The sequence below is a fragment of the Thunnus thynnus genome, chromosome 4 (assembly GCF_963924715.1).
Source record: "Thunnus thynnus chromosome 4, fThuThy2.1, whole genome shotgun sequence".
NCBI classification, from domain to species: Eukaryota; Metazoa; Chordata; class Actinopteri; order Scombriformes; family Scombridae; genus Thunnus; species Thunnus thynnus.
The window spans coordinates 22214085-22226284 of NC_089520.1; the positions used below are offsets into that span (position 1 = coordinate 22214085).

The 12200-nt window shown below is 41.1% G+C and overlaps 1 protein-coding gene across 1 annotated transcript in view; it reads right to left on the reverse strand.

Annotated features, from left to right (window-relative positions):
- Positions 1-12200, reverse strand: part of LOC137181696 (low-density lipoprotein receptor-related protein 1-like) — a 98227-nt gene that overhangs the window by 42945 nt on the left and 43082 nt on the right. The window contains exons 7-13 of the mRNA XM_067587575.1: positions 7704-7866; positions 6022-6244; positions 4088-4277; positions 3845-3988; positions 2824-3060; positions 1845-2025; positions 500-722 (exon numbers count right to left, since the gene is read on the reverse strand). Coding sequence (XP_067443676.1) covers positions 500-722; positions 1845-2025; positions 2824-3060; positions 3845-3988; positions 4088-4277; positions 6022-6244; positions 7704-7866 — 1361 coding nt within the window. The remainder of the gene's footprint in view (positions 1-499; positions 723-1844; positions 2026-2823; positions 3061-3844; positions 3989-4087; positions 4278-6021; positions 6245-7703; positions 7867-12200) is intronic.

Genomic DNA, 12200 nt, shown 5'->3' on the forward strand with positions numbered 1-12200 from the left:
TTTGGAGCTCAAATGATTTGGGTATCATATACTTGCTACTGTATAGTCAGTTAAGGGCATTGACATGTGTGTAAAAAAAAAAAAAAAAAAAGAAAAATCAGATCATATATCTATGTGGCCATAAAATAACCTTTTCAGTGGTATTCAGAGTATGTGTGTAAATATTTAGATTTCATTCATTATATATGAACCATGACATTCCAGTTTCTGGAATATAAATTTTAAATAAGAATAACATCATAAAAATAAAATATGACCAAAAAAAGCAGGCCAATGAAAATAAAATATCATCAATTTAACCACAAAGAGTGACCAATATTAAAGGGGCTCAAGCATTGTGATGGACCACCCACCATATATCCACTGCTTTAAAACTCATTCCTTATTAGCTCACTCGCAGCTCGTCTAACCCTGTCAGAATAATCCCCTGCTTTGATTCCACTGAACCGCTCTGTCTCTACACTGCAGTGAAATAATCCTGATGATGGCGAGCACTGACCTTGCGTTCGGAGTTGTTGAGGTGAACCATCTCAATGCGGTCGTAGTAGGCGTCCACCCAGTAGAGGATGCCCTGTGGGATGTCCAGACTCAGGCCGTTGGGCCACAGCACAGTTTTGCTGGTCAGGAACACGTTTCTGTTAGAGCCGTCCATCCAAGCGCGTTCGATTTTGCCTCGCTTGCTTTCCTTAGGGTCCTCCTCCCAGTCTGTCCAGTACATATACCTTAAGACAAGAAGCGAAATGTGACAGCAAGACAGAGAGAGGAGAATATTAGCTTGGGCATCTTGAGGAATCTCTTGGCATTAACTGAAGCAATGACATTTTATCTAGCTGCCCTAAAGCACACAACACTCATCAGAGCATCCAGCGATCCTCAGTTGATCTACCCACAGACAAACCAATCTGTGTGTCACCAGGTACTTCACGACCAGTCAAAGCACCTTCGCCAGAATATGACTGACATTAGCGTTAACATTTTATATTCTCTTTCTCCATCTGACTCTTTCTTTTCCTCCTCTCTGCAAATTTCTCTTTCTCTTCCTCCCTCTTCTCCCTGAGCCTGATTGATTACAGGCATTAGTGGAGGCGAGTGCCTTTCCCCTGGGAAGTGTGTGGACACACATCACCCTGTCACTCGCAATCCAAAGAGCGTGTGCGTGTTTATGAGCGTGTTTCTCAGGAGAGAGACCTGGAGGTCACGTTAATAAGACACATCTGTACACGGCAAGATTAAAAGCTATTTGAGAGGGTCCAAGAGAGATATGCGTTTATGTTAATTAGCTCTTGGGGAGAAATGTGTAATGTAATTTAAATGCTCCATCTGTTTTAATAAATAGTGTAATCAAAGGGGAAATTACATTTTGGAATGATAATGGTCAACAACGCAGATAAAAAATGATAAAAAGGCACTCTGCTGGAAATCGTTAAGAGAGACAGACAAGACACTGAGAAAAATTGACACTCCTCGAAATTGGTGGGTAATAAAAACCAACAAACAGCTCAGACACAAGAGATAAGGGACGCTGAGACAGAAGGAGCGGACAGAGATACAAGTTTGCTGAAAGCTGAGTGAAAGAGCAGCTGAATTCTTTCACCTGAGTCATCAGACAGCTGACCCGATGAAACAAACGCCCATCATTATCTCATCACATGTTGCATGACCACTAACAAGCACACACAAAGACATTAATCATACTTCATTAAACAAAGTCTGCATCATTTCAGATGATGCCTAAAGCGCTTCCTGGACTGTGCAGCTGTCAACCGGAATTCTGCGAAGTGACCTTTATCCTCTTCCTGTGAAACAAAAACAACATGCTCGCTCCATCTCTTTGCCCAGCTTACCCGTTTAGAGGATCCACAACAATGGCACGAGGGTGAGTCATTTTTCCTTCAATGAGAGTTTTGCGAGTCTGTGAAGCCTTTTCCAGTCGAGCAACACTGATGGTTTTCTTAGGCCCATCATCTGTCCAGTACAAGTTGTCAGCCATCCAGTCCACAGCTATGCCCTCCACTGTGTGGATTCCTGGGACAAACACAAACTGCTGGTGAGAGGCCTTTTGTTACAGCGCACATACTTATACCTCACTTAAGATTATTTTGATAGTTTTAAATTTAAACCTTGATTTTATGCTGCCTATTGATGCAATATACTGAAAATTTGGCTCTTTTTTAAGAGAGTATTTTTATTACATAAGAGTTTTAAATGTTTTCTGTCTTAAATAGTAGAAAGGAGCCCACTGCAACCCACACAATTCTTCATCTCAATAGGATAGGACTGGATAAATAAAGGGTAAACAGAAAAAATATGTTTCTTTTAACAAGATTTTGAGCTTGTGAAATAATTTCAAAGCCGGTGGTTGTTTATCACCCCTTATAAACATGTGAAATAAAAACTCTGCATGCATTTACAGCAAGTTCCAAGTACAAAGTTTGGCCCTGTTTTTACAGCCAAAAACTGGGACAAACTTTGAACTTGTAACCTAAATGCACCTAAATGCATCTGTTTGCATGTGTAACTTCGGTGTCTCACACAGCATGGGAACTCTGAGTTCTGAGTTTAACACATAGTTTTCTAGTTTGAATCTGTAGTCAAAGGTCTTTATGTAATCTCACAGCTAAAATAATTTGTGCACAAATTTAATTTAAACAATCTCAAATATTTCCTACACCTTTAAAAACAGAATTTTTTCACAGGTAGACTTGAAATGATTTCTGAACATCATTTCACAAGCTCAAAATCTTTTGCGCCCTATTTTGAACCCATATAATTTTACTCTGTTGAGCTGTCTGTGGCATCATTTGTGTTTCTCAGATTATCTACCTTCCTTCAGAATTGTGTCCCTCTCAGTTCCATCAATCTTCTGTCGTCCGATGATGTAGCTGGTGGCATCGGCAAAGTAAATGAACTCGCTCTCGGAATGAAAGTCCAGAGCTCTGGGGTTCATCAGATTCTCAATGGGGATCATGTACTCATCTGGCACCTTGGCGTTCATGTCCATGCCCCTGATGACCCCTGGGCGACCTTTACCGTAGACCAGGAAAAGCTCATGCTCGGGTTCTGCAGCAAAACAAGAACACAAAAGGCGCAGGATTCAACAGAAGCAGTTAAGAGTGAAAATCACCTGCCGATATCGTGTTGTTCATTGTTTTTTGTTCGACAAAGAATCAAGAAATTAGTTGCTGACTCATCGCTGCTTTTTTTTCCCAAATAATGTGTATTGATTAAAGAAGTAAATTGCATGCAAGATCAGCAATAGACCTAAATGAAAATTAAGTGATTTTCAATTATGTCCTTAGAGGCAGCGGGAGAAGAGGAGGGGTTTTGTAGAGTTAGCGGCAGATTGCCTTTAGTTAAATCAACTGTGTCATTTTCAAGGACAGTCTATTCTCAAGAGGCAGATCAATATAATGCTATTATTGGTTGATAGAATATTAAAACACTTCACAGACAAGCTGAATCAGGCTTATGGGGAGGTCAGTGGAGAGCAAGAGAGCCAGACTAAGTTATGGTGGTGCTCAGCTACTTTGTTCATAGCTCTTTCCCAGTCTGCAACCCAGGGGAGAACCACATCTCTGATCCAACCTTGGCTGCCCTTGGCTTTGGGTCAATGAAGCTGAATCACTGTGGCTCCCGAGTTTATACTTATAGTCATGCTGGGAGCTTGCACACATCAGCACTGAATGTGCTGAATCAATGCTTGAAGTAGATGACTCAAAAGAGTCTTTGGACAAGTAGATGACTTATAGTATTTACAGTTTCTATGTTAATCATTTGAAAGATGTGTTGATTTGCAGTAGTTGAAACTTAATTGTTCTTTCATTACACAAATAGTCTTACTCACTTTTGCAGGACTTGCCATCGCTGCCCAGGCTGAATCCAGAGCGACAGCGGCAGGTCCGGGTCTTGTGGCCATTTCCCAGCAGACAGATGTCAGAGCAGCCTCCAGCCTTCCCATTCTGGTCCACCTCACATGCATGGCTACGCACTGGATACGAAGGAGGAGTGAAAGTCACAAAACCAGATACATCCATATAGTAATCAGCCATGCGTGAGACATGAATGTGTGTGTGTGTGTGTAGTCTACCTGGAGGCTGGCGTCTCTGGTGGTAGACGTGCAGCGCACCTCCCTTGTCCACCCGCGTCACTACTTGGTAGTCTGTGCTGTTGAAGCGGTTGACCTTGATCACGCTGGTCTTAGGCTGCATGTTAGCGTTGTCCGAGTTGGTGGCATAGAGATAGTTTTCAAACACAGTCAGCCCGTACAGGTGCTCGATCTTAAAGAGAGAATGAAAAGTGTAAAAGACGAATGAAAAAGAGACTAAATGAGAGCAAAGGTACTGACTCACAGGCACTTAAGTCCTCAGTTCACCATTTTCTTTGAGTGCTCCGATCAGTGTGTGAAAGATTTGATGTTGTCTTTATGGGTCTAGTAGATAGTTCTACTTTGTTCATACAGTATACGCATGTCTGGCTAAGACGTTTTACAAAAATGAACTCTTTATGTATTTTGTGAGATTGCACACAGTTTTATATGCTCTGAAGGAGGCTGTGTAGGCTGAAACACATCATTTGAAATGATGTGTTGTGTGTAATGAGCAAACTTATGGGCTTTATTCAAATTATCATCATGTTTTATTTTTTATGGTTAGTTTTACTTTACAAGTGAGAGTTAACTGGTACGTGGCATGAGTATTGTTGCCATGGTTACCTGCCATTTAATGAACCATGTGCACTGATGTAGAATAGTAGTTAAACTACTGTTAACCATTGATGTAAGTCAGAGCAACCACGAAAGTTTCCACTGCTCTCAAAAAATAGAAACCTGTGATGACATTGCTGTCTATTGCAGGAGGCTATGTGGAGCACAGTGGACCATAGAAAGACATATAGAGACACAGACAGTCAGAGAGAAATATTAAAGCAGGCTGGTTGTGCTCTGAGTCACCTTTATTCGTTTCAACAGATGTAGCTAAGACAAAATAGACTACCACTAGTCATTAGAGCAAAAAAAAAACAAAAAAACCTTAAAGAATAGGCTCACAATTTTTCAAGTCTGTCTTAAAACAAGTCAGGTGCCCAAATGATCATTTAAAGAGGTTTTTCTTGCTGAAATCCTTCCTCCAATTAATCTTGACCATTATAAGATCCCTTCCTAATGTGCTTTCAATGTAAGAGATGGGAGATAAAATCCACAGTCCTCATTTTGTGCAAGAATTCATTTAAAAGGTTTATCTGAAGCTATTCATCTTTGCCATGGCTGCACTGTAACTATTCAAACCCAACAGCAGAATTGCATTTGCACAAATACACTGAATCTATAGGGTCTCAATTGATAGGGATGGGACACTTTTTCCTAACAAAAGCTCCCTAAGTTTTATTTTAACTTTAAAAGATGTATTTCTGTATTAAACATGTTTTCTATGCAGCTTTCAGAGAGCGTGTAAGGCCTTTAAAAACACATCTTGGCAAAATAGTCCAGACTTGGCATCATTAATACCAACACACTCTATTTCAACTTTTACCTGAAGGATACCCATGTACTAATACCTTATCACAGCTGTACACACACACACACACAAAACAAGAGGTTTGTTTGTGTGTGTGCATGTCTGTTCCCTTAGGCTCAGTGAGTAAATGAAAGCCATTACTTCTCCACAGATCACAGTAAAAGCCATGGTAACAGCTTTAAGAACCACTGTGCTTCACCAGCACTGCTACATCAACAGCCTTGGTATTAGGCACTATTAATCAGCTGCTTTAATGAAAAGGCAAAAGCTCTCCATCTTCTCCCTGCTCATAACTCACTGGGCAAGAGCGCATTACAGGAGTACACAGGAGAAAGGTGTATTATAGATATATAGGGAACTGTAAATGATATAAAGGGAACTGTAAATGTCTGGCGCCCACTCAAGTTTTTAGAGCATTATGAACAGCATACATAAGGACAGTAAATTTAAGAGAGATTATCTTTAAGTAGAAACAATGGGAGTGTGGTGTGTTCGGTGCAGTTGTTCTCACCAGCAGGCCTTGAATGATGGTGTGCCGGTTCTTTCCTTCGTAGTCCACCACCTCAATATAGTCCAGATAGGCATCAGCCCAGTACACCAGCCTGCTGACGAGGTCCAGTGTGATGCCGTGAGGAAACACGATCTTACTGTCTACTAGCTTGGTTCGATTCTGGCCGTCCATGTCGCAGCGCTCCACCTTAGGGATCTGACCGTAGTCCGTGAAGAACACCTTCCTACGGAAACATAGGACCAGACCTGATTGAGGATAGCTGGATGGATACATCAACTGATTTGTTAAATTGTTTCATTTTCAGCTAATCTGGCTTTGTAATAGTTGATTCCTCACCCTTATTTCCATCACAAGGAGCCAATAATATTCTGGCATTTCAATGGGTAAAAGAAGACGAGCATCCCTGATGCCAGACAAAAGGCAAGATTCTTGTTTTAAGTCATTGTATTTTTTTTTTTCAAGGACTTATGCTGAACATTTGCTGTTCCCTTCTTTTTGCCATGTGAGGATTTGCATTTATTTGTTTTATATCACTAAACAGAAATTTAATATCTTTGGATTTTTGATTGTTTGTCAGACAAAACAAGATATTTAACTTGGTTTCAGTAACTCTTCTTTACTTTTTTCAAGACCTTGAATTTTGGACTTCTTTCTGAGCATCTGTGGGTTTAAAGGTTAGCACTATTCTGAAAGAACCCATTACCCCACACATTTCCACTGTAAATGTGTTAAACAAGTGGATACAAGTGAAAAACTCACTCCAAACGATTTTTGTGGTGTGACACACTATGGAAAAACATAAACATTCAATAACTTAAGTTAATGATTCAACGATTCATCAAATATCTTGAGATTTTCTGTCTGAACTAAACTCCACAAAAACCTGCCATAGTGGATAAATTCCACAACTTGAACTGATAGGAACAAAGATTAAGGCCAGTAGAAATATAATGATGTTGGTTTATGTGAATTTTTTACTTTTTTTAGTCAGCATGTGATTTCTGGAAAGCACAAAAAAAAAATATATATTTTCGCTGTTATTTTGTTTTGCTGTTATTGAGGTTTTTCTCATCCTGTAATGACAATGCAGACCACAAAAAAACCAAAAAAAAACAGCTAGAGTGAATCTATCTTACCTTGTTACTGGAAGAACTGATAAGAGTAGAGGAAATTGCGTGGCATGAAAATGATGCATGTGGCTACGTACAAGCAAATGTGTGCACAAATACACACAGTCTCCCATTTGTGTTGTCTTTTTTTCCCCGAAAAACACACAAGCTTTCAGAACTCACACACACAAACAAACACACAAGCATGCACCACAGATATATACACACTTCCAGGAATTCAGTTGGAAAGTTTTGTCATAAACAAAAGGGCTGAAACAAAAACATGTTTTACACTCAAAACCTACAACAGAACATCTGCACTCAATCACTTCAACATCCAAAACCACCATGTACCCTTTCCCGAATGCAACTTGTTTTTTTCAGTTGGGCAACAACGACAGATGACACAAGTCGGACTCTGGTCCTTCTCATAAGACTGTGAGTTTGCATAAAACCATTTATAGTGCAGGAGGATCTCTGGTTGATAGCACAGATAAGGGTGCCTGCCTCTGTGTCTGAGTATTTTGTACACATAAAGAAAGAAAGACAAAGAAAGAAAGAGATCAAACTGACCCCATGGTGGGGTCCAGGGCGATGCCTTTAGGGTTGTACAGCTCCTGGTCCAGGAGGGTGACACATGTCTGCCCATCCTTGTCACACACGAAGATCCTGTCGTCCACGTCATCCACAAAGTAGAAGTTTCCGGTGAGCCAGTCGATGGCCATCTGCTCCACATCTGGACAGAAAAGCGGGGGTGGGTGGAAGGAGGGGGTAAGGTGGGACACAGGAGGTTCAGGGGGAAGCGAAAACAGTGTTTTCAGTACTTGAGGGATTCATTTTGTAAGCAACTACATCACATTTCTAAAGAGCTTCAGCGTGCGATGTTGTTGTACATACTTGTAGCAGATGGGTAAGAGGTTTGACTCATGGTCATATGATGAACTAAATTAGTCAGCAATACTGAGTAGCAGCCACTTTAACTGCTCTCTCTCTCTCTACAACAGTCACGCACACACATTCACACACAGTCCAGATTTTCAGGTTTGTACTCAGGGCATTTTTCTTGACTGACAAATGAGATGACAGCCAACTCCAATTAGCAAGTGTCTAGGTAATGCTTCTGTCATTCAAAGTCACTCAGACAGACAGAATATGAGACAGGCTGTTTGTTGCTTTGAGGAGTGTGATGTTGCCGTAGCTGTAGCTAAGTGACGATGGGCGTGTGGTTTCATCTGGGTTTATTTTCCTGTGGCTCAACTCAGAGGGAAGACCAGTGCCCCACCCGTTGATGAAAATCAAACACCTAGACGCGCGCACATGCCACCATACACACACTTTTTATGGAATATTTACAGCCTGCAGAAGTTCAACGGAGACAAGCCTGGAGAAGGAAAAAAAAACTGGAATACCCCCTGCTCTATCCAAACTGTTCTGAATATGGCACAAGGCCACATACACAGGGTCTGAGTGAAGAGAAAAATAGTGAAAAAGAAAAACACGAGACATGAATATACCCCTCTCCCTGGTTACCTCTTTCCCTCCTCTTCCTTCCTTTCCTCAAACACCAGCTCAGCCACATTGAATCTCAGCCAAGGATCAGAGAAAGACAGCTATTGTTAAAGCTGAAGCAAAGGGAGATGTGAGGACAGAATGATAAATTTACTGTAATCGGTGTTAGAAAGTAACTCAGTATATTTACTCAAGTACTGTATTGAAGTATTTTATGTCTAGTTTCTTTAAGTTATTCTATTTTATGTCCCTTTTATGTCACTTTATAAATTTACTTCACTATATTTCAGAGGGAATTATTGCACATTTTACTGCACTACATTTACTTACAAACAGCTCCTTACTTTTCATGTTAGGTTTTTAAAAATCTATAATGACTTGTTATACAGTAAATTAAGATGCTCAACAATATAAAAAAATTGCTCCACTTTGACCAGCTACTACATCAAATTATTATTATTATCATGCTTATAGTACAGAATGCATCGGTAATAATATAATACATAATAATATGACACTGACAGGAGCTATTCTGCCTGCATAGGTAGTGCTTTAACTGTTGATACTTCAAGTGCAATTTTCTGATTGATGTTTACTTAAAACCGCAATGAGTGATTTTTTTAGCCACTTGGGAGCAGTGGAAACAAGCTGCTGACACTGACTTATAATCACCTTTTAAGAACTTTCTGGCAAACACTTGACTATTTAGACATCCAGTTGCTATGGACAACATTAGCATTCATTTGGAGTCGTGTTTCTGTCCACCTGACAAATGCAAATCCAATATTCCCTCTCTTCTAACTCTGTTTTTTGTCTCCAATAACTCAGATAATAACTCCTGAGGGAAATATCTGGCTCTTTAGCTGCTAAATGTGTCACTATGTTCACCAGCTAGTTAGAACTTTTTCTGTTTTCCATTTGGTGCTGGTAATGTACAGCAGGTTTTAATAGCTTTTTTTCATGAGCACAGCTTCCTCCTCTGCATAGCTGAAAGAAACTGCAGAGTCCGGTGATACTTCCCAGTGGGCTCATCACTATGAGCAACACCTTAAGAAGTCATGTGATCCATTGTTAATATGGAAATACTAATTATAGCCACTTGAAGAAAATCCAATTTTGAATCCAAGAAGTTTTACATTGCGGTTTTGCTTACTTTTGCTTAAAGGTGCCCTGTGGAGTTTCTGACGTCTAGTAGCGCTACAGACCAGTTTTTTATGAGTAGGTCCCATTTTGTTTGTGTCTTGTCTGGACGCACATGAACGTACACGCAGGTGATTAAATACAAAGTCCTGCCAATGGTTTCATGCTTTTCCAATGTTCTGCAGGTGGTTGTAATGTGCCAAGAAATGCAGCAATAAGCCAGCAAAGGCAGGGAAGCAGAAGACTAAATGGACTGCATTTATATAGCGCCTTTCTAGTCTTATCGACCACTCAAAGTGCTTTACAATACATTCACCCATTCAAACACAAATTGATACACTGATGGCAGAGGCTGCCAAGCAAGGTGCCAACCTGCTCATCAGTAGTGATACAGAGCTTCCTATCCAAAGCGCCCCACAGTGTTTCTATGCTCACCCATTCAAACATGGGCTCAATTTGGGGTTGAGTATCTTGCCCAAGGACACTTCAACATGCGGACTGGAGGAGCGAACCACCAACCTTCTGATTAGTGGACGACCCGCTCTAACTCTTGAGCCACAGCCGCCGCCAAAGCTCGTAAACATAAGTGTAAACAATGTAAGATTTTAAAAACTTGAAAAATTGGCTTTGCAAATGTTTTATGAGAAAGAAACATAACTTTTGTTTGTTTACAAGAAAACTCCACAGGGTACCTTTAAGTAGAGGATCTGAATACTTCCTCCAACACTGACTGCAGTACCTTCACGTATCAACCTGGAAGATGAAAACTATATGTCTGCATATGAGTGAGCGAGTGAGAGAGAGAGAGAGAGAGAGAGAGAAAGAGGAGTGGGGAGGAGGGCTTCACAAACCACAAGACTTGTATTTTCACAGCTGCCATGAGCCCTGCTCTCTACAGAACTATCCTCACACACACACACACACACACACACACTGACACACACACACATACACAAACACTTCAGATATGGGGCGAAAGTCGTGCTGCAGGGGTCCTCGGTTATGCGGTGCTCAGTGCTAAGGGTGGAGGTCTAATGTGGTGGTATGTTTACCGGAGTGATCGGGTCACTGTGCTGATTTAGGGGAGACCAGAGAATCTATTTCTCCAACCAGGGAAGAAAAGCATGGGTGGGGGGAAATGACGAAGCAGATTCCTCGGCATGAAAGCGCAATTAAAGTGCGCCCAGTGAAAGCTTACTAGCTATGGACCAATAAATCTGACTGTAATTCCAGAGGAGTCTTCTGTGTTTAGAAGAAACTGACACATTTTTCTGAAGAGGTCAACTAGCAAAGGGCGGACGGGCGGGGGTGTGGAACTCGTTCAAGTGTTTTTCGGTTTTGAGTAAAAGTGGAAAACGGATAAAAGAAAAATGCAAAGGGACGGAGAGGAAAGGAAGAAAAAGTGAGAAAAAAGCAAGAAGACAGAGAAAAGAAGCAGGAGGGAGAGATCTGATTTCCACCAGGGAAACTTGGCCATTGTGCAGCATTTCTGAGGTTTATGGGAATCAGGGGCCGTATTCCCAAAGGTGCTCTTAATTTTTAACACAGACTTCTCTGTTTAAATGCTTCCAGCTGCCCCACAACACACTGATTCACAGATTAAGCAATGGATAAACAAAGGAGGGGAGAAAAGAAGAAATTGTGCAATATTCTAAAAGTGTGCTGAAAGCCCTGAAAAAAAATGTCGTCCGCTCTCTGACACACTCTGCTCTCCATTTTCCTCCACCTCTGCGGAACAGAAATGGCTTCAGCATAGCCTGAGACTTTTCTACAGTATCTCCTCCCATTCTCCTTCCCTGTCTCCTCCTCCGTGCATCATCCCCCTATCCCTCCCCTTTGTCTGTTCCCCAGAGGTGGGAAAAACAGTCTGGATTCATTAAGTGCAGCTCTGTCTGTCTGAAACTATGCTATAAAAAAACAACACAGCATAATTAAAAAAACAGACCCGGCTGCCTTCTTCATTTTTTTTTTCCCTCCCTCTCTCTGAACAACTTGTTTTTAACGTGGTTTCCTGATCACCCTCTCTGCTCCCTTCTGTGTGTAAGAAAAACAACAGACAAGTGGATGTCTACATAAGGTATTTAAAATCCATACTAAATGGAGCAGTGCTTGGCAGTGTTTTGCTCTTAATAGGTATACATAGGAGCAGAAGTTGAGGACATACATCTTCACACTGCTCATAATACACCACTAACACAGGGGATCAATGGCGTAAATGTATCAGTATCATTACTTTTTAATGGGGCAAATATTTCTTTGATACCTCTGAACTTTCACTTTTAAACTATGATTGCAGCTTGAACACCCACCCCTCGTGCAACCCAACCCCCACTTCCCCTCGCCAACCTCCTGCACTCCATAACACTCCCTCAAGCATCTGGCGAAGGCGTCGCACCAGAAACACAGGCAGGGGGAGAATGG